This window comes from Drosophila tropicalis, unplaced genomic scaffold (genome assembly GCF_018151085.1).
Source record: "Drosophila tropicalis isolate 14030-0801.00 unplaced genomic scaffold, ASM1815108v1 contig_867, whole genome shotgun sequence".
Taxonomy (NCBI): Eukaryota; Metazoa; Arthropoda; class Insecta; order Diptera; family Drosophilidae; genus Drosophila; species Drosophila tropicalis.
In genome coordinates, this window is record NW_027173362.1 from 2,187,385 (window position 1) to 2,213,727 (window position 26,343).

Here is a 26,343-nt window from a genome sequence, read left to right on the forward strand (position 1 = left end):
TTGAGGGACTACTTGCTTGTCGCTTGCCAAATGGAATATTTATAAGCCACAAAATGCCAGAGAAACAGCTGCCAAGAGAGAGGAAAACAGAGACACTCACTGACTGACAGAGTGAGTGAGCGAAAGGGAGAACGGCGAGCAAACCTGATAAGATAGCCCCCCCACCACTGCTTACCAACATATCTACCTCCATCTACCTACCAATCTACCTCTCATGCAGTGACGTCAAGTTAAAACCTGTTGCAGCGTTTTTGGTATGTCCCGGTATTCTACGATTCTTTATCATTGTTCTAGCATCGCATTAGCCTCGTTTCTTGTGGTAGACAAAAAAGAACAGAAAAAAAGAGACAGAAACAGAAAAACAAAATGGAAACACAAAAGTTTTTAATTAAAACTTTTCCAACAAATCTGCTAAATCATTCTCCAAGATAGTGTGTAACTGAGACAAGCCTCCCCAGAAGCCTTTCGCCTTGTCAGATAATTAACACTTCCCATTTGTTGTTGGTCTTTTCATTTTTTGGGCTTGTCCACATCACAAGATAATGGGATACGATATATGATTATGCTTAAGTAACTCAAACATTATCACTAGCTGGAACAATGTCTAACAATGGCAACTACACTAAATGGACGTTTGCTAGTCTAGGTGGAATGATTGAAGAGCTTAGACAGAAATATAATCTTAAGAAATATTCTAATCTAAACTAGACTGCGTCAACAAGGCAACAGGGCTGCAAACATATTAAACGAATGGGAATCAATAGTAAAGTGATTCCATTTGAATGAGTTTCTAATTTAAAATTTTCCAAACTTATTTCCAACTTTTTGGGACAGTCGACAGCCTAATATTTCGCTTCGTTGAGCTGTAATTCTCAACTAGTTAAAGCTTTCAAGAATATATGTGCTGAATGAACTTGAAGCTATGGATACTTTCAGAAATCAATAAATATGTTGATAGTTCTTACAGCCTTATAAAAAGGGTATAATTTAGATAAGAACGCATAGAAGGACCATATACACTTTATATATTCTTGATCGCCACAACGAGACGAGTTCCTATTGCCATGATCTCCTAGAGAAGCCGAAGGAAATTTGCATATAACCCTTTATATACTGCATTATATATGTCGGATTCATCAGGATCGGACCATATTCTCCATAACTTCGTTATTTTCAAAGATATTGCCATAAAGCTCTAACAGACTCTAATAGGAACTATCGGTTAAAAAATAACTCACATAACTCACATATCTATATGGCATGGAATACTCTGGTCTAAGTTGAGGGCCGTTTTAGATAAGGCAAGAGAAACACAAAAACATTTTGATGGATCTCTCAAGGACCTATCCATTTTAAAAATATATTTTTTTATGATCCTTTATATTAAATTTTACAAATCTAATTCGAATTCCATAAAAAAAACATTCGATGCGAACATTTGCTTTGAAAACAAGGATTCCTTACACATATGAATATATTGTTCTGAATAGAAGCAACTCTAACGATTAAAGATTAAATCCATCATGAAAAATTTGTTATCCTGGTTGTATCTACTAGTTTAACTAGAGTTGAAAAAACGTTTCCTTTTCCAAAAACAAGATTTTACTTAAAGGCAATATCGCAGATCAATCTTTCCTCTAAAATGAGAAGCTTCGCCTCCCAAATCTACGCCTACATAGATGCGCCCCTGCTTGTAAGATGACCCTCAAGTGACTTCCTAAGGTTAAATATGTGTGTGTTGGTGTGTGTGTATGTGTGTGTATTCCCACTTCTGTTGGAATCTATAGGTCAATTGCTTTATTGACGGCTGGCCAGTAAATCTCTTAGATAGAAATAAAGTAGACATAGTTAATAGAATGAACTTTGTTGCAACGAAATTTTTCCCTCAAGTGTCATTTTGCATATTTACCATTAAATCTATATCGTTCACTCGCACTCAATTACTTTGTTGCTTGATTGCCGACTTGGCTACATATCGATGGCAGGCTATGGCCATTAATATCTATCACTTTGTAGTAATAGGAGTAATACAAGGTCTGTATGTTGCGGGTGGGTGAAGAGGGCGAGATGGCAGCAGTAAAGGGCAAATGCTCCCCTGCACTTACTCTCTATCATACACATATGTTACCCCAAATACCCATTACCTTTTGATCAAACAATACAAATATGTGCACGGGTTGTATCTTTAGTATGTGGAAAGTTCTCAATATCAATTTGCTTTGTGCTGAGGACAGAGCAGAGAATGGGGCTGGGATCCCATGCAATGTGTGTATCCTGATTAGCTTGGCTTTTGCTCTATATTATCAAGCCATTTCATTCTTACTTTGAGAAAGAGAATACTCTTCAGTTCACATTTTTTTTTTTTGTTAACTTTTCACACACACACCCACACACACACACATAGCTTATACATTCATGTTTCCTTTAGTGCGTCTTTTTCTTCCTTTTTTTCTCTCCCAAGACTGTTTGTTTCTTGAATTTTGCATTTGCATTTTTGCATTTCTCCTAGCACTGAGTGCAATTCGGAGACAGACAGAGAGAGAGACCCAGAGAGAAACAGCAGGAATTGATAAGTGCAATTACAGAGTGTCAGAGCAATGTTGGAGTACTTAGTTTATGGAAATTGATGAAAGTGGAATTCATGTAATTGACAAGCAGATGAAAATTGCATACAAATTGCTTAATCCTAGAAAACGAGATGGAAGCAAAGTGAATCAACAATAAATTAACTTTTAATTTAAGCAAAAAAAAAAAAAAAAATATAAAAAAAAAAAACAATGGCAAACAAAAACGAGTGTCGACTAAAAACTAAACTAAAACTTTGGTATTTTTTCGTATTTTGCTTTTTTGTATGGCGTTTCCCCATTTCATTTCAGTGCCGCTTTATTCTTCAGTGGCAAAAAGGCAGCCATGAGGCAACCAGCTAAAAACGAAAACAAAAACAAACAATGCAATTAGTTGAATAGAAGAGAGAGAGAGAGAGCAAATAGTAAATCCCACTACTCACATAACATAAAGAGGCTGATCATAAAGAAGGGCGGTATACAACCCAAGCCCATGAGTGCTGGAAAGAATATATTGCCCAACAGTGAGCCCAAGCGACCAAACATCATTTCCAGTGAGACAATCATGGTGCTGCAATAGAGTAAAATGTTGGAAAATCTGGTTACATTTGGTATTAGGTATTATCTATCGATCCAACGAATTTCATGAAAATCGGTCTTCAAATGACCGAGTTATTAATAGAATAAGCTGACAAGATATAAACGTGTTTTAAACTACATTAAATAATCTAAAGATGAAACGATTTTGTGAACTTGAACTTACCGCAATGAAGTGGGAAATAGATTTACGGATGCACTTATCACAGAAGTTCCCGATAAACTGCCCATGGTGACAAAGATTGAAGCCAGGGCCACTGTGGTGGCAGCTGAATTTGACCAATACAAGCCAATGGAACAGCAGCCGGCACAGAAGAGACACAGTGCTGGAATCGCAATTCAATATTAGCTTGTTGGATTAATAATAATAATCGCACAAACAGGGAGACTCACTTAATATACGTTTGACGCCAACCAAATTCACCAGGAATCCAGCCAACATATAGGATACAAGCCCCGCAGCAGACACAATCAAATTGTTGGAATAAGTTGCTGCACTCACATTCACTGTACACTCCATATCTGAGCCCGCCAAAGAGGCAGCCTCCAATTGGCGTTGTGTGCGATTCACACTATATTCCAAAATGGTGCACATGCTCGTTTCATGGAATTCGTCCTCTTGTTGGGCAGCCAGACCTTCGTATTCATTGATGGAGGCAAATAGTTGAGGTAGCCAGAGGCGCATAGTATTTTGACTGTATGCGAAGAATATATCAAACATATTTATACCTACAGGTTGGAGATTATTCTCCAATGAGAATCCATTGAACTCACCCTAATAATACACAAAAGTTGAGCAAATATACCCATAATGATAGACCCAAATAGGGTTTGGTGAACAATGGACGCAATTGTGTAAATCCTGAGCGTAAGGAGCTTGCTTTCGGATCCTTTTCACTGATAGTTTCATTCTTGTTTTTGCCCAATTCTGGATCTTCTTGAATGGTGGAAACTTCATTTTCAGTGGATAATTTAATCTCAATATTTTTCGATTTCTCAGAGTTTTCAGCTGGCTTGGCCTGAGTGGTACTATCGGTCAGCTCATTGGCCAATAACTTGATCTAAAACGAAATTGATTTGAAATCATCTTTTTCTTAGCATGATTTAGTTTACTTTACTTACTGGATAGTCATTGCGGGACTTGCGCGTATTGAGGGCATAAATGAATTTGAATGCCTCCATTGCCTCGGCATTACGTCCTTTGGACATTAGAAATTTGGGGCTCTCCGGAAAGAAGGGGAACAGTATGAAACTCAATATGCTGGGAGTCGCTGTTATGGCAACAAAAACTTGCCATGTATGCACTGTGCAGAGAAGAGAGAAAAATATATTTTGCATTGCTAAAAACAAGTGAATTCAAATGAGATCAAATGTGAAACAAATCGTATGATATATGTATCTATGGCCAACAGGTCGTATGAATGGCAGAATTGTCTAGCCTCTCTTATCATTTTAAAGTTCAACAGACGCTTGGCTCCTCTTACGCAGTTGTACCATTAAAGAGCTTAAAGTATTATTAAGAGTTTATATTTATGAAGTGGTTTACTGATTGGCTCAGTCCTTTATGGGCATGGCGCATGGGGCCCTAATAATATCTAGCTGAATGGAAGCCATCTGTTGCTATCAGTGTGCCATTCGCACATGCCTCTTTCAATCTAATAATGAACAACATTTACTCAATGAATGTACGTACGTGTGCGTACGGATTTAGTACGTTTCGTGAAAACTTGGCGTGTGGTACTTACATGATAGTCCGAAAATTTTAATATCCCAAGTATAGGGTAAGATGAGCATGGCCAAACATGGCAGCGATAGAGTGGCCAATGAGAACATAATGCCAACCATCATCATAATACGTTGTCGGTGCCGACGGCCATGCAACTCAGTTAGATAGGTCATTAGGACAGCAAATGGACCACTCATACTAGCAAAATGTTCAAACCATCCATGTATTATTGTATGTTCTTGTCCTAAACAGATTTGAACTTACCAGAAACCTCCCAAATATTTGAATACCATCAGCGGTATAACGTTCTGGCTAAAGGCGCCGCCAAGAACACATATCGAATCGGCGATGTAGCCAACGACTAGCAAATTTCGTCTACCCTTTATATCGGCCAGATAGCCCCATAGTACGGCCGAGCTAATCATGCCAGCATACGTGATGGCATTCAATATACCCTTATCCAGTAAACTTAATTTCAAATCACATTCGGCACTTGGTAGTATATATGACATGGTCGATGTCTCATACACCGTGCCCATGGCAGCTGGTAATCCTGCCACCAACAATAATATATTGAACATGCCGAATCCAGCCGCATCGATGGCAGTTTCAAAGTCAGCTGGGGTCGGTTGTGCAATTTCCGTTTTATCATCGGTCGTTTCCGTTGTTTGTTGTTTCGTTTGCTCTTTGCCATGGTCCGTTAGAGTGCCAATTGGCAACTCTTTGGGCAGATTATCCTTTAGATTTTGGCTCATCCTTTTGGTTTGTTATCTTTAGAGATCTTTTAAATCAAATCGCTGACATGGAATCACTTGCTATGTGCTTGTCTCGGGGCAATTGTACGCCAACTGAACGCTACCAGTATCAGCTTGCTCTATATCTTGATGGCGTTGCCCACCGAGAGTGATCTTAAATCAGTCCAAGTCCAAGTGGGAAAGCAAATTGTTTGTTGATTTTAATTCACAAACAAAACAAAAAACAAAAAAACAACAACAAATCCCAACGCATTTAAATATATTTCTTACATACAGACGACTGAAACTATACCCTATAACGTGGGTCAAATCAAAATGATGAACAAAATCTTCATAAATTTCAAATTGCATTTAAATTTTAGCTAATTCCACAGTGTTTGCTGAGAAATTAGAAAAAATAACAACAATTGTAATCTAAAATATTAAATGAAACTCTGTGAATTCGCAAAAGTTGTTATAGCCCATCGCATAATCGAAATAGCCTACTTTCTAGGAATAAAATAACTATAATATACCGTTTTTTTGTTTCGTTTTTATAAGACGTCTATGATTATGATGATGATGCAAAGGAAGCCATAAAGGTTGCGGGCCCCCATTATATGGCAGCATACAGATATACGATCACTCTACTTACGACTGGGCCTCTGGCCACACGAATGATGGCTGCCTGCTTGACAGTGGTTTTATGGTATATCATGATTTTGTTTCGGTTTCGCATTGTGATGATGACGACATTGGTAAATCTATGGGCTAGTAGCTAATCTCGATGATTTATATGCCTGGTAACGAAATCAACGTATCATTTTCACACAAGTGAATCCAGGTATGAAAATATACACCAATTACAATATGACTAAGAAGTACCCAGAAAATCGGTAATCAGTATTTCCTATTTGGAACTGCAAGCATTTGTATGTGGGCATTAAGTATTTCTTAAGAAGATTGCCAGTGTTGTAAGCTGCCATTGCACATTGATCATGATTGACTGGACAACTGAGTGTTTTTGAGATATTGTTTTTTTGGGTGTTGGCAATGTTGTAAAATAAATGTAGAGTAATAATGGCAGTCGGTGTTGAATAACAACAGAAAGGGATTCGGAATGCATTTGCGAGAGTTGGAAAGTTCCTTGTTGTGAAAGCTTTTAATGAATTACAGTAGTTCGTAAGCTTGTGCGATTAAATGCTACCAGTGTTATAAAATATAACAGATATCCCAATGATTGCCATTCATATTTATTCATGGTGATTAACTGAAGTGAAATAACTATTCAAATCACGAAAAGTGTTGAGTTTATAAGGGATTAATGGTGTTGTAAAAAGCTACATATATGAGAACTGTTAGCGGACAGGACTATTCAATTATCCGAGAATCGTAATTGAAAGGGCGATTCTTGTTTATGGATCGAGGATTGCCAGTGTTGAACAATGCTGAAATATTGTTAGTTTGTTGTTAGTTTGCTTTTCTTGTAGATCAAAGGTTTTTGTTAGATTGCTATTCTATTCTTAAAACTATGACGAAGGTTTTTTTTTTTGTATGTGGTACTGCGTTTTTTAAAAGCAAAACAAAATTTTCCACGCTGTGATTTGGTTTTTTTTGTTTTTGGATTTATTTATTTATTCTTTTTTTTTTTTTGTTAATAACAATTTAATCAGCCTAAGCAAATTTTCTCACTCTATTATCTTAGTTAAACAGAAACAGAGAATAAGAACGGGCGAGAGAATGAGACGGGGAGAGAAAGAGATGGAAAACGCGATTCCAAAGTTTTGCACTTTTTCATAGCAACAAAGTCGACGTAAAAGTGTCGAAGAGAGTTAGTGAGGTGAATGAGTGCTCGGAAATGGGGGAGTTAAGTTGAACTCAAGAAGTGGGTCGACTTGGTGGGTGTGGGTGTGACTAGAGGAGGCAGTTAACAGTTTTGCATTTTGGACAGCGTCACAAAACTTGGCGGCAACAACAACCGCAAAAACAAAAACAAATTGGACTTTTTGTTTATGTTTGTTAAAAGGCTTAATTTGTTGTACTTTCGGTCTAGGCAGGGCAAACATTATGAATGGTTGGATGACTGTTGTCTTATGAAAGAAAGAGAAAGGGAGAAAGAGAGAGAGAGAGTGTGACAGAAGGAGAGGTAAATGGCGGGTGCGGAGTGTTTCAAATAACTTGATGCCACCACCAGCATCTAGCAATCCGGCAAGTATTTGAGGTGTGTCTACCTAAATCAAGCTCAAACAATTTTAACTATTTGAATTGTTGTAGTCATTCCTCTCACTCGTTGGACAAGAAAGACACACAGACATACATATAAACATATGTATATTCATTCTATAGACCAAAAGCATTATAATGTCACATGCTACACCTTGTGAAAAATCTAAACTTATCAATGAAAGTTTCCCTTATCCATACTTTTCAATTTGTTTAGACGTAACAGCGTAAGTGTCGTTAAATTATAATCAAATTTGGTACACTTATATTTGCTAAGAGTATCTATAGGTCTACCAAATTTCATACAAATCGGATAGAAAATAGCCAAGCTACGAGAATAAACGAGTTAAGTTAAGAGTACCAAACGGGTAAAGTAAAGTGCTAAAAAGCGCAAAGAATTCTTTTAACAAAAATTTAAAATTTTCCAAATCAATCTTTGTGCATGAACAATAACAATAACCATCTATTGAAAACATTTACATCAACAGAAATATGGGAGACAAACAAAAAAGAAATAACATCGATGCTCGTTTTGCATGTTTTTCTTTTACATCACTAAACGTGGCATCCATTTAGTTGCCATATTTGTTGTTGTTGTGTTGAAAGTAAATTGCGGAATTGAAATAAAAGTTTAACGATCGAATGTATGCAAAATAAAGTTTTATCTTGAATCCACTTTGCAACTTGACGAACATTTTAACTTGGGTGTATCACTGTGACGCCACATAAATACATAGTCCCACACGCTCACCACACACACCACACGGCAGACACGGCAGACACGGCAGACACGACAGACACGGCAGGCACCACGGCACTCAGCTGCTAACGACATGCCCAAGTAAATGTCAAACTAATGCCCAAACTCCACCACAGGAGCCAGAATGCCAACCGCCAGTTGCCAGTGCCAGTGCCAGTGCCGACCCATTGCAGCCCAACTTAACCAAAACCATCAGCAAGCTATCGACAGCGACCATTGCCAACTCAATAATGCAATGTCCCTTATCGATGCTTTAAGTTTATGTATATGGTGAAAGGGCTGGTATGGGGGAAGCAACTATGTACGTGTGTGTGTATGTGGATGGGTGTGGGTGTGGGTGTGGGTGTATGTATGTGTCTGTACGGAAACAACAAAGTTTTATGCCATTTATTGCATTTAACGCTTTCAACTAGGTACAGGAACAGGAATAGCTACAAGTGCAGGTGCAAAATGCACGAACGCACGGTGAACGGTGCACGGTGCACGATTCACGGTTGCAATGAGCTTTACACACATATCCACCTACCAGGTAGATAGCTACATGGGTTTGAGTGGGTATTCGTGTTGTGCCGCACACACATACATGAAGCGGGGGGCAGAGAGTGAGGATTTAATGCGTTGGTTATTAGCGAACAGCTTAGGGTAACCAGCATGGGGCTAAGCTGCAAATTGCATTGGCATTAAATAACCCAGCAGCGAGCAGGGGAGAGAAAAAAATCTAAATGAGGTACGTTCATTTAGTGAGCCGATTGAGTGATACCTTCCATAATAAAGACGAGCTAGGATTAAATTGTGTATGATCTGATTGCAGACACAGAGCTCGTGGATGGAAAAAGACAAGAGTTCCTAATTGAATGATGATTTCTTCGTGGCTCATCTACGTAAACTTTTCAACTAGGCTACAATGGATATTTTCAGTCTAAAAAGAAAGAATCTCACAGGCTAAAAGAGAGCCAAGAAAACACGTTAGGAAGATTAATGCAAAGTTAGAGTTAAAGATCTGAAAACATCTGATCTGCGGGGTACCAGTACAGACTTAGGGTTAAAACTTGTTGGGAATAACAACTAAATGAAGCAAGAAATGGACAGACATTAACCATGATAGATTAGTTCAAATTAGTTTATTGCCGTAACTATAAAAAGGGGAACTTTACATCCAAAATTAAGCAAAATTTTGCATTCTTTTTAGCTTTTGTCTTATAAGATAAACGTTGTCTGCTAGATTAGGGATCTTAAGATTATAACCGACATGGTTTATCATCAAATTGTTTATCCTTTTTCGCTGTTACAGTTACCCTTATATGCTCTAGACCATAACTTGTTTACAGGATATTAAATGATAGCAAAGAGAAGACCTGTTCTATGTGGCAAAGTATCTGGATGGTGCACTGCGTTAGTCTCGTCAATTAATCAATCCATCAATCAGTTAGCTAGTGACTCAGTGAGTTAGTCAGTCAGTGAAATTGACTGATTATAAGTAGAAATTAATTTGATAATGAAAACCGTGTAGATCAAACAACTGTGGCTAAGTACATTATGTTAACAAATTATTATAAAAATGTCTGAAACTTCATTTAGCTGCAAAGCTTTGTTAAATTCATCTAGTTGAACTGTTTCTTGTGGTGTTTGAAATAAATTTGACCAAATAATAGATTTTATAGCCCAGGATACATATGTACATACATATGTATGTATGTATGTGTATGTGTGGGGCAATTATTCTCTATTGTTGCTGTTGCTGTGGTATTTAAGACCCATTGGACTGAAGGTTTTTCGAAATCCTTTCAATCCCTCAGTGCAACTAAGTACCTACGCTACGCTATATGCCCCTCGCATTTACTTGCTCCCTTTTTGCAGAAAGTGTGTGCGTTTCCAGCATTTTTCCATTTCTTTTTTTGTTTTTTGTTTTTCTATGTAGAGTTGAGTACGAAGGAGCCGCCTGTCATCGCTCTCAACGTAGCCTCTCGAACTCGTAACTTTGCGCTTAGTGGAGCTTAGGAAATGTGCTAGGAACCAACTACATACATACAAGCATGCATACATATGTATGTACATACGTACGCACATATAGACCACATGTAGACCGGTCGTAACTCCTTGCCTCACTTCCACAAACATAACGGGGTAATAGCGGGTAATGTACGCTTTAAGCTAAGCACCAAGGAGGAACAGCATCCTGGGCTGGCCTGGCATGGCCTGGCCCTGGCCCTGGTCATGGCCATGGCTAAGAACGCAATTTGCACGCACAAACAACGTGGCAGAGGCAATGGGAGTGGCAGTGGGAGTGGGATTGAATGTGGGTTAGTGCAGACGGAAACGGAGGTGGTTTTTGCTGCAACCACAGAGCTAAGCCGTGGCGCATGCTAAATCCTTTGTGCCTTTAATTTGTTATTGTATTGGCGTGCCAAAGCTTCAGCTCTGTCCACCCACCGGTGCGTGAGTGTGTGTCTGTGTGTGTGTGTGTGTCAGGTTGTATAATACATACAAACGTTTATACATATAGCCGTGTTGTTGTCGTGCCCCGACAACCACATGGGGGCCAACCCTTGACGTTATGTTGTTGCCAACATTGCGTTCCGTTGGTCACCCATTCAAAACAAGAAACTGTGAAATTTTTTAGGGCCACCGAAAACAAAAAGCAAACAGCTGCACATATACATACATACATACATACATACGTACAAATATAGCTACAACTCCTAACTATAGAACCCAGTGAGCTTACATCAACAGCACAGATCTTACATATGTTTCGACATACATTGCCAGCCGAAGGCAGCTTATAGAGTTTCTCAATCCTGCGAAATTTCACACATGGAATTTACATGGCATTTGAAGTGCAATTTACTAATCAGCTTAAACTGATGACTCCATCTGTCAAACGTTTCAATAACAAAACCAGTAAAGTGATTAATATTGACTAAACCGAAGTTAATATGCACTTGCTCTGTTCTTGACTATTCAATTTTATTGTCTCCCCAATGTTCTTGGTCTTTGAAACATGCTCGTTTATTTATTTACTAGATCTGCTTGAAACTCAAGAAAAACTAGGTAGATTCCCCCTTCTCGCTTCCTATGTAATCTCATTTTTGCTAGAGAAACTAAAGGACAAGCAATTGACCATTTTCCAAGAGTATAAATACAAACAAACAAAGATGAAAACGGAATTTAACCTCATTAAATTATTAAGCTTTTGTTTGTGTTTTCATTTTTCTATGACAAAAAACGATGAGTTGAAAATCGCATTTTCCGCCACAATGGCTTTAAATTTCATTAAATAGTTTTTTAGTTTCATATCTTTCTTTGCCGATCTCAAATAAACAATTGTCCGGAAAAACAATTAATTGAAATGTCAAAAACTTTCTGAGCCCACAAAAAAAAAAATGCATTAAACTCACCTCGGCTCTGTTTGTATGTCTATATTTATGCATATCTGTATGTATGCACATAGTTCTATGTACATATATACATACATTAACTACATACATACATTTTAGATGTTTGTCTGTAAGTCATGCCAAATGACAGGCGACAAAAATGAAGAGTTTCACTTTTCCACAGAAGATGAATAGGTGAAAGAATCTTATAACAATTAGAAACATTTACCACTTAAGTAGACTTCATTCCCTTTAAAATTTGACGAACACAGTTTGTCCTTGTTTTGGTAGATCTAAAACCTTAAATTTACTGTACATCATCTCAATAGAATGATCAACTCAACGCTATAAATTAACACTCAAAACTTTTCACTTTTCACTTTATTTAAAAATCCCATGAAATGCAAATATCAAACCCAAACTAGATGAACCTGGCTTCCATCATTGTGTTCTTCAAGTCAATGAGTCCTGTTTAGCTTAACAAAGACGAAAGGCAATAGTAATTAGTCTTCGGGTAATATGATTACCTGCAAGAGAATATTTTGTATTCAATATTTGCTCAAAATATTTTCTGTACTTTCTTATGCAATAACAATCAATTAGGTTGTCAATATAAATTAGAGTGGTAAAATGGCATCAAAGTCTAAAAATTGGGAAGAAACAAGAGATTTCAAGTTTTTTTAGCGGTCGTTTTTAAGTTAATCACAGTATAGGAAAATCTTTCCTCTAATCAAACCAAAATATAAATAAATATAGTTTTGAATCCTCTAATTTTGTTCACTTATTCATCAAAGTTCAAGATGGTATCTGTGTCTCAAGAACTAGATTCGGAATCAGGACAATCAAATTATGAAACAGCATTAGAAAAACTCCAGTTAACAACGAAAAAAAAGGGCAATTTCGCTGTCCTAAGTTGTTCATAAGAAAACGTTTTACTTTATATCGACCCCGCCGTACCAACAAATATGGCATTCGACATCGTTCGAGTCCGGGAAGGCATGACAAACAGCTGACACTAAATCCCATTCTGAAGGACGACCAACACATCAGACTTCTTAAAAGTTGCCATCCAATAGACTTGCCCTTTTGACCAGAGATGGACTAGTGTGCTGAGTTTCCAAGGAATGGAATGAGAAAGAATGATTCCTCTGAAATCCTTTAAGATTTTACAGCTTCGTGTGTGTGTGCGTGCAGAGGATGATAATAATCTATTTCACTTTGTTCATATTTGTCGCCTGTCAGTTAACTGCGTTGCCCTTCTTTGCTTGTATTTGTACGGTGAGTGTGTGTGTGTGTGTGTGTGTCTATGAATGCATGTTTATCAGCTCATCTCTAATGAAACGTTATATTATGGGCTCTTTTTCTGCACACCCGGCCCCAAGCCTCTCTTTCTCTCTCTTCTCCTCACTTTTGGTCTATGCTTGACTAAACTTTTTGCCAACTGCCTGAGCTTGGCATTGCCATCATCGTCGTCGTCGTCGTTGTCGCTGCCGCCACAGTTTTACCGTTAACCACCCACGCACATTTCACCATGCTCAGCTTCATTAGGTTGCGCAAATGAACACCAAGAGTAACGTAGCAGCAGCAGCAATGGCAGCAGCAGCATCGTCGCTGGGAGCCGTGTGTGAACTTTAGCAGCTGCTGCTCTGCCTTTCCTCGAAAGCGACGCAACGCAACTCAGCGCAACGCAACGCAACGCAACGGAACATTTCCATCTCTTTTTAGTCTCTGACAGCGACAGCATTTGGTGTTTGGTGGTTTTCAACGTTTTCGGATGTTTTTGTTGCATTTTGTGGGTAAAATGTTGGTTCAGATCCAACTCCATACAAACTCATTCCACTTCGTTCCTCTTTCGCGTCCGTCCCTTCGGTGGAAAAACAGAAAATTGCAAACGCTTAACCCGCTGGCCGCAACATGAAACCGGTGAGAGTATGAGGTGTTGGTGGTCGGGTTTTGATATAGGTACAACCATGGGTACCGGGCTCGGACATAGGCAGTGGGTGCAAGGGCGGAAGGGGCTGAAGGGACCGGAGTACGCGGCGTCAGGGATGTTAGGCTTAAAAACAACTTTTGTAACCTCACTCGCCCAACCCAAAGTGACCCAAACCTCTCATCCCCGTTCCTGTTCGTTCCGCATTTTGTGGTATTTGCAATCCGGCTTACTTAACGATTTTTCGGGGGCGATTTTAATCTTACAAAAAACAAAGTGCATCAAAGTTTTATATTCGCCTGATTAGAGTTTACTACGAGTACTACGACCAGAGCCGTCTAATTGTCCAAATTGCAGCAAATCTAGACAGTAAGAGCGGCAGGGGGGAGGGGAAAGCGGGTTAAAATAATGTGCAGGGACTTAGCCGTTTAAAGTTTACAGCAGATATTTTTGCGCTATTTTTATGGGGTGGCACATTTCTGTACCCTCTTCTCCTATAGGGTAAATGAGGGTATTAGGTTGGCAAAAAAAAACAAATAAAAAACCAAAGATTAAGAAGAAAGTTGGAGCTAGAGAAGCTTTTAGTGGAAACGAAATGAGATATGCTGCAGGGTAACTCAAAGTCGGTGATTGTAAACTTTTGGAAAAATTTACAAACAATTTATATAGTATGGTTTTAGTATAGCATACTTTTTTGCGTTCGTTTTGTTTGAAAAGTGGAAAATTTTGATAGAATTTTTGCGGTTTCATAAATAAAGCTCAATTGCATATTATTGGAAAATCCACAAGACAAATATGCAAATAAAGAAACGATTCGGTTTTCATTGCTTTTAATTTCCATTCGATAGTCTAGTAGAGAGATTAGTAGCCAATTAGGATTTCCATCGGCTGACACATGAAATTGTGACAGATTATAACTGATTTGCAAACAACTGACCCAAATTGAAAACAATTTTCGCTAGTTATTTGCCATCAAAACCAAATATCTTCTTGTTTATGGCAAAAAAAACTTTTAGAATGTTTTGTGGCATAAATATATATGTATATCCTTAAGGAAATATCTACTCTCATTTTTCGTTGAGAAATGAATTTAAATTTTTTTGTTTTCCGTTGATTTTTATTGTTATTATTATTATTATTTTGGCCCAGCTTGGGTCATAAAATATTTGATTTGTTATGGAAATTGCATTTGGCGTAACAAAAAAAATAAATATATATATACATACGTAGATATATGTATATATCCTTCGTTTTTTGGGCAAATTGTTTTTTCGTCTGACACATATTCTATATATGTATGTATGTGTGCGTGTGAGGGATATGGTGTGCATGTGATTGTTGCTTTTTATGTGTCTTATTTTATATTTGTTGTGAAATTCAATTTTTTGTTTCTTGTTTTCTCGCACAAAATGCAATCAATGTCTTTTCCGGAGCCAAAGCAATGAGTTTTAATAAAATTACTGTAAGGCCGCTGCTGCAATTTGTTTAAACATTTGTGCAAACTATGCAGAAAACTTGAGTTCAGTTTGTTTTTATGCAAATGACTTTCAATTTGAATTTTCTTTCTCGATTGGAATTCAAGCTTACCACCGAACCACTTTGGCTCTCATTGTTACTAGGTTCCCTTGATGACCCCGATTGGTACCCCATTTGGAATATACATTTTGGTTGCTTGCTCGAGCTCACACTAAATAGTTTCTGGTGACCCCGACGACCATTTCAATTTTTGAGAATATTAACATATGTGGAAAGAAAAGATACTGTTGCTTCTACCACAAGCAACTTGGTGGTGGTGGTGGTGGTGGTCAAGTTCAACATTCAATTAGAATACATTACACTGGCTCAGTGACATGCAAACATACATCTACATAAACTAAACTTAACTATCTGTCTGTCTGTCCGCCTGTCCGTCTGCCCGTCTGCCCGTCTGTCTGTTTGTCTAACTGCCCTTGGCACATGACCTAAAGTGTAGATGAGAGGGCCTGTTTCCCCCAAAAAACTTTTGGCCTCAGCAAAATTCTCGAATAGTTTTATATTCATATGCATATTTTGCTTTCCTTTTTCCAATTTTTTTTCCTGTTCTTTTTTTTTTCTTGTTTTTTGGGTAAAAAGCAAGTCAACTGAGCAAAAGTGAGCAATCGTTAGGAAGAGTAGCTGAAGGGAATACATGTACATACATATGTAGGAGTGGCAAGGTGTGGGAATGTCGGACGGAAGCGCTGGGCTATCGTTCAGTTGTTTAAAGAGCCTTGCCGTTGGGTAACTTTAAGTGAGTCTGTCCCTCTCTCTATCTCTCACTCACACTTCTTGAAACAATTTTGTTTCGGTTTTAGTCTACATCAGACATTTTTAGCAAGGGTATATTTGGGCATGCAAGTACAGTTGGTCTTAAAGTTTTTCTCAAATTTCCCAGAAAATAACGATATATTCAAGACTGTTCTCGTTTTCAAATCGTTTTTTTGATTATGCCGATTTGAAGCCGATTTAGGCAGACAAATTGATTTGGGAACAAGAACAAAAGAAGATTTTCAATTATGATTTCGACTAATTCTTCAAAAACTATCCTAAGCCTTTGTTGTTATTAACATTTTTTTCGAGGGTATATTATTGCTAGATAGAAGTTTGCGAAAGCATGGTTGTAGCGTGTCTAGTTTGAAGGGGGTGAGGCATGACCCTAGATCAGTAGATGACGTTTTGAAAGTCTGTTTATCCAGATCTCTTAGGAATATAAATGTTATATATTTGTAAATATGGCCTATCTGTAGTTGTATATTATATATATTCCAGATATTTTGCTTAAAAACTAAAGTCAATTCAAATTTAACAAAGGTACGGCTTTATCTGTAGGAGTGGGCCAACTACTTGATTATCTTACCCTCTCTGCCATGTCCTCGACTCGGCTTTTTCATTTTATGTGTGTCCTTTTTTTTATGTATGTAAAAGTGTGTATGAGGATTTGTGTGGGTGCGGCGGAGTGTGTGTGTGTGTGTAGAGGATTTTATGACTTTGTTATGAAGTTTGTTAGGTGTAAATTTGATGGTTCAAGCAAATGTTGCTCGGTCATATACCAACCAGTCATCTTCATGGGCGTAGTGAGAGGGAAAAGTGAACAGGAATCGAATAAACTATAAGGTTATGCCATGTATCCTTGCTCTAAGATCTCCTACGCATGTGTGTAATCATCAATATGATTATTTTGATCAGCTAAACCCCAGAGAATAAGACTATGTAACTGAACGATGTATGTACATGCATATGTATGTACATATGTATGTATGAATGTTTGTATGTAAACTATTTGCTTTACTCTGGCACGCGCCTCACTTTCTCAGTGAACCCAAAAAGCTTAATTGCCACAATGTAGGCAACATAATTTATGGGTCCATAAGCAAAATATGAATGGAATGGCATGGACAGAAGTGAAGAGCAAAGCAGAGCAGAGCAGAAGAGGGGATGGAGGGAGGTAGGGAGGTACAAGAACAGAAGACCTTTGGTTAGTGCCAAATTGAATACAAATTCACTCACAACTAATTAAGCAGAAATTGAAAGAGGAAACAGCAGGAAGCTTTAATACAAAGAGAAATTGTTTAGGAAAAAATTACAATACATTTTGAATTTTGTTCTTGATGTTTACACTGAACACACACCCACACACACACACAGACAAACAGAAAAACAAACAAACAGACACACACATATGGTAAAGTGACGGGAATAAAATGGATTGTAAGCCTGATCCCTGTTACATTGCTTGCACTTATTTTGTTTATTATATTTTATTGTTTTGGCTTTTTAAGCGATTTCTAAACGTTTTGACTTTATCCTCCCACACCCCTCCTCGCCATGGATGTATGCTCTTCTTTATTTTTATGGGGCTCGCTCTCTTGCTCTGTGTGTCTTCAATAATAATGACAAATCGGTTTACCCGGGGCCACAAACTTTCACATCACGTGCGATGACCGAATTACACACATAAAGTCTCAACGTGGTGAATCTCAGCACAAGCTGTAAAAAAAGGGAAGAAAAACGAAAGCATGAAATAGGAGAAACCGAAGTAAGATATAGTGCAGGGAGAGTATAGGGGTATCTAGATAGATGGTTTACATATCGCACACACATGCACGTATGTATGTACATATATATATGTACCTACCTTTAATATATGCATATATGTACATACGTACATATCTATATAAATAAGTGGGCATATTTGTGTGTGTATGTGTCCAAGTACCTCGCCACTCTTTCACACAGATGTTAAATGCAGGATCTGAACCTAAAAAGCATAAACCTAAAGTCATGGGGCAAAGGAGCTAGGAACTATTCATGCATTTTGTCGCAATGAGCAGATAACGTTTATGGCTGGCTGGACAAGCCGACCAGAAACCTAAAACAGACATCTACATACACTGAGCGAAACTGCCAAGCATACATAAGTAAAATCGCATTACTTTAGGAAACATATAAGAGACTTAATCACAGCAGACAACCCAATTCTCTATGGCGGCTATTGCTATTCCTAGATCATAGCGAGTGATTTTTGGGTAGTTCCTCTTCTTAGTGGAACCGAAAAGGGAAGGAAATCGATAAAGGATTTCATCTAGAATATAAATGAAACTGTAGGAAAATAAGTTAACCCTCAAAAGTTTAGATTCAGCTCGAAGATAGCTATGAACATTTCAGAGTTTATTAATTATATTTGGTATATACACACATATATTTTTGGAGGTATTTTATTTAGTCACATTCAGTTACTAGTTAGTAACAATGAGTTAGATTAGCACCTCAATCGTTCGAATTATCTTACTACCTTTTACAGGGATATATTACTGTTATATCGTTGTAATTAAGGATCATTTATAATGTTTTATTGTGGGCAACTTGGAGCTTCATCAGATTTGTTCCAAGTTTCAGTTCAATGTTCTGAAACTGCTCGGATTTAATGGTATAACCTTCTAGAGGTTGTTATTAAGTTAGTCAGAAGTTTGCAAATCAATGAAGGAGATGTTTTTGAACCTAAGGACTAAATATATATATTCTTAATCAGCGTGAGAGTCGATTCATGTCTGATATAGCCAAATCCGTCTCTTCAATCTTAATTATAAGGTCACTCGAATGAAATTTGGTAGTTCGGCTTACTTTTATCTAATTGAAGTCATTCGTCGGATCATTGAAACCAGAGAGAAACCTACTTGGTTAAAAAAATATCTCAGAGGGAAATATAGAGTAGAGAAACGACTTGCCAGGATTTCTTAATGGAACCAACGATTTTACTAAATGAACATCGAGTGTTGGCTTAGAGTTGGCTTCTCCCTATTTTGATAATTTTTGATTGAAAATTAGTAGTAAAACTTATTACATTTGATAGTCAAAGCTCATCAATAAGAAAGCCTAATCAACTATCCAAGTCATGGCGTTTGTTGACGGTTCAGGGTCTCTACGGGCTATAATTCACATGGATAATTATTGAAAAAGGATCCTTAAGAACTGTTTTACGGACTTTTAAAAGTATTCTCAATTGTTTGCTTCAAGTGTAAGAGGCCCAATTGGCAGAACATTCCACCCACCAGAAAAGGGACAGAGTGGACTCGTTGGACACATGGGAACTGTGGAACCGTTTGTGTCTGTGTGTGTGTGTGTGTGTGTGTGTGTGTGTGTGTGTATGCGTGTATGTGGCATTAGCATGTGTCTTGGGCCTGACAATGTCAAAAACTGTTTATGCTCCAACGCCTTCACACAGTTTGCCATGTGCGCACACAATGCTCCGACCCATGAACCCATCCCTTCCCCTTCCCCTTCCTACCACCCTGCTCCAGCCGCCCTCTGGCCTTGGTCCAGTACCAGAGTCTGGCCCGCTGAATGCCCACCGCTTTATTTTCACTTCACTTTGTTAGTGGGTGTTGGCTTAAACACGATATTTATTGGCTCACCACACAGACAGGCGGACGAATGGCCTGACGGATGGCTGGATGGTTGGATGGATGGAACGACAGGCAAACGCGCAACTTTTCACAGCTGACATCTCAATGACGCTGTTTGCGTTCGTTATATTTTTTGTTTCATTTGGTTTTTGTTTATTTTTTTTTGTTTTTATTTTTACGCCTGACCCACTCAATTCTGTTCCCAGCTATCCCAGTCGTTCACCCGATACTACATGGCCGTTTATCAGCGAGAGAGATTCCCCTTCGGCCACATTGCATCATGGGAATGCCAATCGAGAATTGCTCCACGATTTTTGGTTCACTGTGGGGCATGACACAAACATGGATCTGGAGACGGGAGAATTGGGAGCCCTTCCTGCCCTCGGATTCGTAGTCGTTCATATATTTGCAGAATGGTTTCTCTTTTTGTTTTTCGTCTACATAATTGTATCTGGGTCTCGGTCTCGGTCTCTTCCTTTTTTTGGCTGATGGATGTTATGTAGATGGATGTTGTCAAAAGCCACTGGACAGGACACTCTGGATGCATTATGGGCAGAGGGAATGGAGATATGCCGGAATGCCACCTACATACATACATATGTATGTATGTATGTATGTCCAAGTCCATTAGCTGTCATATTGTTCAATGTTATGACATAAAGTTTCCACAAAGAGCAGTAACTATTCGCTAAATATGCTATAACAATTAAATTTGCATTAGTTGAATAAACTAAACCAACATTAAAAATTGCTCTTACTAATTTGCTTACCACCAACTGAGTTTGCGGGGGAGGACGAAGAGGATTAAATCGTTTGCACTATCTATTAACTATTTATGTACATATTTAAAACCCAAAATTTTATACACTTTGCATAAGTGACATTAAATGATGTACAGTAGTCGCTCGCTATTAATTAATTACGTTTCATAGTCAAAGTTTTAGTTTTAGTTTCCAATATGACGTTGAAAAGTTGAGTTCGTTTTCTAATTGTTGAATAATTTATAGGAAATCTTAGAGAAAGTTTCAATTTCTGAGACTCTACTGTAGTGAAAAATAAAAATATTTAGTTCTTTTATGTTGTTGTTGCTTCTTTTGGTTCTTCTCTTTTATGTTATGGATCTCCATTGTGATTTTTGTGATAGTGCTGAGAGTGAAATTTTGTGTATTTTGTTAAACATTTTGGTCACTTTGAATGTTTTGTCGCCAGCTTTTGTACAGTATTTATGTCTTTTGCATCTTTTAGTCATGGCTCGGAAAATATGGCGATAAACATGTCAGTTCTTTTCTCCCACGGCCCTGGCCTGGCCGGGGTCTGGCCACGCTCTTGTTTGGTTCTTGGTAGGAGAGATGGTCGTTGGATGGTTGTCGGTTGTTCGCTTCACAATACACGCATACACGCATACACGCACGCACACACACAGCAGGCATCCTTCTTTGTCCTCAACCTACCCCCCATCCCAAGCATAGTATGTGGGTTCGGTGTGTGACGATGGTTGATAATACATAGTGACTAACATAATACATACTTGTCATACTTGCACTCGCATATCATTTGATTTACGTTTTATGTCGCACTTGATGATATATGCTTTGCCACGCCCCCGTTTTGTGACCCCTCCCACCCACTACACATTGGCTTCTCAGCTCCGGTCCGTGTCTAAATGGCAATGTATTCAAACATTTCAGTTTTCGGTTAAACAGAAGAAAGGAGAAGGAGGGATTGATGTCAGCTCAGCAGACCCAACTATAATTGAAACAGCAGCAATGCCATCATTCTCACAATATGCACAAGATTTGTGATGAGTTCGTGTCCTAATCGAATTATGTATTCGCACAATTGAAATGCCAATCGTCATCGTAATACATCTGTCTGATAAGCTATCGTAAACATATGTAAATTCAATTACCTTATAAGCATTGCTTGCGAGATCTCTTAACTTATCGACAGACACAAGAAAGTATAGCCCTAGGAGATCTACTTAATTATCGATGACTTTGAGGTCTCTATTGATAATGTGAATTCTAATCATTGAGTTTGCAGATCGATAGTTATATTGTCGCATTAACTCTGTTAACTATCGCATCGTTTTGCCATAACTAACGTCTTCAATTTTTGATTTTAAGTGGCAATACGATTTGAATTCTTTATGTGCAAGGGAACGTATGTGAAAAAATATGACTGTGTGTGTGTGAGTGTTTGTGTGTGTGCGTGATGCTGCTGGCATGTTAGTTAGTCTGGGTAAGAACCCATGGGATTCTGTTATTGTTGTTGTTGTATTGATTTAGCATGTTGATTGGTTTGCAATTTTCCATTTTTTTTTCATTTCGTTTTCTATTGAAATCGCTGATTATCCCAAACCCATAGCTCCCTTTTGCCCTCCATTCCAACTGGCGATTTTTGAATGACTTTGCCATCTTTTTTAGCATCTTCTGTTCACCAGGGACAGCTGACGCTGAGAGTTTAGTTTCATTTTATTGCATATTTTTAGGAGATGGAAGGGCATATGAATGGGTTTTCGCCATGGCCTTGGCTCTAATTTGTGTGTCAGAGTCAGCAGCAGCAGCAGCAGCAGCAGTTGAGCAGCAAATTATGTAACTACATACACTTGGAACAGAGCTAACACAATGGCCAGATATTACAGCCAGATGAGGGATGGCATGAGAATGAGAATGGGAATAAGGATGAGTTTGAGTATGTGGTTGAGGATGAGGATGAGAATGGAGGTGAAGAATAGTATATGTATGTGCGAAGTGTAGGTGGTTGAGTCGGTGGGTCGGTTTGGGTTTAATGCATGCGCATTATATTACACACACTTCTATACACATACCATATACATAAATATATATACATATGTATGTACATATAGATATATGTAAGAGTCAGCCTTTTGTTGCTTAAACAAAACGGTTTTAGCTAGCTAACCGAAAACGGTATGAACAAAAAGCAAGAATAAAGGGCGAAAATAAATATACAGAAATATGATGAAATAAGTGAAGGGAGCCAAGCATGAAAGTATGAGACTAACTAAATTACACAACTACAACACTAGATGGATACTCTGTCCATGGGTTGGGTTCATCATTCTCCAAATATCTTTGGATGGTCAAAGTTTTTTACATGCACATCAAAGATGTTAACTGCAAAGCCAACAAAGGATCAGTAAGTACCTAAGTTATGATCAAAATTGCATTTTATATATACATATATATGGAAAAGTGAAGTATATAGATGCATATACCCTGAAAGAAGAGAGAGAGAGAGAGCTTGAAGTCTGTCTGGAATGGAATAGAAAATACGCTAAAAGAGAAATCCCTGTGGCTGTGCTATGCATGCTTTGAGCCTCAAATACAAGAGCACAGCGGGAGGGGAATGTATTCCAGATGGGATGCTACTGGCATGGCATTGCTGTAGGTGTCGGGGATGGAGAGGGGCTGGTGAATGAATAAGGTGGGTAACTCTGACAACAGCTTGCATAAATTTTTGTATTGACAGACGGCGAGAACTTGGCAAACCAAGCCATGATGCTTCTGCTGCTACTTTGATGATGATGATGATGATGATGATGATGATGATGTCTTTGTCAAATATTCCAAGTAGCTGACGAAAAGAAGCTTCTTCTACTAAAACTCAATTGGTTAGTCAACTGTTCATCGTCCTCCATTCACATTCACATTCACAATGATTTGTCATGTGAAATGTGAGTAAAAAAGAAAAAATAAAATAATAAAAGAAATGGCAGAAGCAGAACAAGTAAAGAAGAAATAAATAAAGAAAAGTAAAAGTCACAGAAGGCAATCGGAAGGCAAGTTAAGTAGCTTGCCAAAAAGGTGATGGAGCAGCAGCTGAAGCAAACTTTTCTCAAGTATTTTCCTACCCCAATGAAAGTTTCCATCCCACCTCCCTCGCCCCCGCCCATTTTCTGACTGCACAGATAGTGAGAAGAGAGAAAGAGACTTCGAATATGATTTTTGTGGTATTTTGTTCATGATTTTGGGTCAACTATTTATTATGTGAAAGAAATTGATTTGTTTTATTCATATTTCAATTGGCATAGATAAACCGACATTCAAACCTGCATACAAATATCCAGCATGGAATGCTCTAGGAATCAACAATTACTCATCAAATATGAAAGTATAAAGGGTCAAATGAAAACATTGAAAATGGCTAATCAAGCTGAGATAAGTAATATATTCTTTGGTTTCATCATTGCTCACTTGGCCAAATTTATATGCTTTGGCTGTGGTATTAAATCTATATAATTGTTTAATATATCACAGATATTCATAATAAGAAAGAGCGAAAACCAAGGGTTGTTTATTTCAAAAGAATTTGTTTGGCATATTTTAGATCAAGTTTCATTTTGCAGTCATGTGAGCGTATGAACATTTAATTTGCTCTTGGAAACTTGACTAACAAACATTTACTCAGTTTTCCTGTTCTATAAGTTCTTTTGAAACCTTTCACTCTTTGTTTTTTGTTGCCATTTAAATTGGCGTTGTCTTTGTCGTTTCTTTGTGTAAAAAGCATAAATTGCGCATACGTCGCGTTGTCTAGGCAATCGCAATACATGTATGTATGCTCATCATTATCATCATACGCACACACACGCACACACACACATGTTAAGATGCTTGACAAATATTGTGATTTCATTTAGAGTCGCTTCCTTTTCTAGGCTCCTCGTACTTAAATCCTTTCCCTCTTCCCACCTCCACCACATTACTACCCAATTCATACGTCTACTTTCCGTCATTCTCCTTTATTCTCTTAACCTTTCCCTGTTTATTTACATTTTTTGGTTTTTTTTTCGTGCTGCTGCTGCTGCAAAAACTCAAATTTATGAGGAATGCTTTCAATTTATGCTTAATATGCTTAAGTATACAAACGAAATACAAAAACAGTAAAAAACACACACATACATACATACAAATGTATGTATGTAGGAATGTGCGGATAAAAAAAGAGAAAATGGCGTTATAATGAAAATGCATGCGGCAAAATTTATTTTCCAATAGTTTCCAGGCCATAAAATACAAACAAAATGAGGCCTTCGACAACGGCAACAGCAGCAACAACATCTGCATGGTTGACACACAAATCAAACAAATATATGGCCCAAAACAGACAAGAGAGAGAGAGAGAGAGAGATAGATGGAGTGGGACGTGGGAAGGTGGGGAAACTGAAAAATTGAAATCAATAATAACAATTTATATATGTTTATTTAATAATTTATTCGCCAACAATTGTTTTATGCCAGAACCATTTCAGTTACTCATTTTCTGATAGACCCATTAATTGGCATATTGCAGCAACTCGAGCATATCAGTAGATGCATATATATATATGTAAGGTACGATGGAGAGTTACAGAGGCTTAACAGCAGCAAGCGGACAGATGATCACGAACAGCAGAGTTTAACAGCAGAACAACAGAGAGTACAGCAGACAGCAGAAGTGATGAGCACGAGAGATAGGCAGTTGAAGTTGTAGAGTCGACGAAGCAGCAGTGAGAGAAAAAGGAAGTGAACCGAAGCAGCAGATTAAGACCTGAGCAATTGTAACTTTTCCAAACTACTTTAAATTAAATTAATCAATAAACTTAGTTGAGTAAGCCTATTCAACTCACATATATAATCTATCTGCATACAGATATCGATATATGTATGTACAGACATTTCATTCGACATTTGCAATCAGCGATCAAATGTTTGCTCCATCTATGTATAACAAAAGACAGTCACAGAACTTTTAAAGGATGACCCACTGAAGACTAACCTCTCTCACTATATTTAGTGCACCTAGTAACTCAAGGTATACACCTTTTGGCTTTATCTGTGTCCACCTGGACAGGTCATATGACGTGTCTTATGGCGCATACCCCTTGATTTGGCTCTCATTGCATATGTACTTACATTGACTTTCAGTATGGATGAAATTTGTCATTGAGACTACAGAGTAAGGAACAAACATATATATAAACATATAAGAAGAGAATTGTAAAATAGTCTATGATCATTAATATCATAAGATCTCTAAAACGCGAAGACAAATTAGACTTGGACATTTAAAGACTAACAAAATTTGAAGGTCCTTTCTGTAACTAAAACATATTTCTACTTAGAAGAAATCCTTTTCGACCTGCAACTCCCTTAAAACCCCAAGAGAGTCAATATTCTAAAACACTAATCAATCAGCCTAATAAAATTTTAAAAAACTAATCCAATCTAATCCAAAGGGGGGAAGTCTAAACATCCCTTAAAGTGTTTCTTTGCATGTTTTTGTGGCTGGACCCTTTCTCATAAATCGCATTGCCTTCTTCGGAAATAACTGAATTTCCTAAGCCCGTTTTCTGATTCGAGACCAGAGATTATTTTGTAGATCCCCTCCATGATTCTAATAAAGCCATATTGCCTATGGAATAAGCCAGTTTTTAATTTAGCAATTTCTTTGCTGATTAAATTAATTATTTTTAACACTTTCCAGCCAACATAAATGTTTAACTTTT

The 26,343-nt window shown here is 37.8% G+C and overlaps 1 protein-coding gene across 1 annotated transcript; it reads right to left on the bottom strand.

Moving 5' to 3' along the window:
- Nucleotides 1–2,598: 2,598 nt before the first annotated feature.
- Nucleotides 2,599–5,745, bottom strand: LOC137583511 (synaptic vesicle glycoprotein 2B). Its single transcript, XM_068298566.1, has 8 exons — nt 5,152–5,745; nt 4,907–5,085; nt 4,284–4,465; nt 3,936–4,222; nt 3,555–3,856; nt 3,328–3,487; nt 3,008–3,135; nt 2,599–2,923 (listed from the first exon to the last, which is right to left on the bottom strand). Exons 1-8 carry the CDS (start codon nt 5,640–5,642, stop codon nt 2,868–2,870), a joined length of 1,785 nt encoding a protein of 594 aa, XP_068154667.1. The 5' UTR covers nt 5,643–5,745; the 3' UTR covers nt 2,599–2,867.
- Nucleotides 5,746–26,343: the final 20,598 nt, after the last annotated feature.

Coding starts and splice junctions, on each gene's coding strand:
- LOC137583511 (XM_068298566.1), bottom strand. CDS start 5,642: ATGAGCCAAAATCTAAAGGATAATCTGCCCAAAGAGTTGCCAATTGGC. Junction 4,466..4,906: donor TAAAATTTTCGGACTATCAT/GTAAGTACCACA, acceptor TTCTCTGCACAG/TGCATACATGGCAAGTTTTT. Junction 3,136..3,327: donor CTATTTCCCACTTCATTGCG/GTAAGTTCAAGT, acceptor ACTCTATTGCAG/CACCATGATTGTCTCACTGG.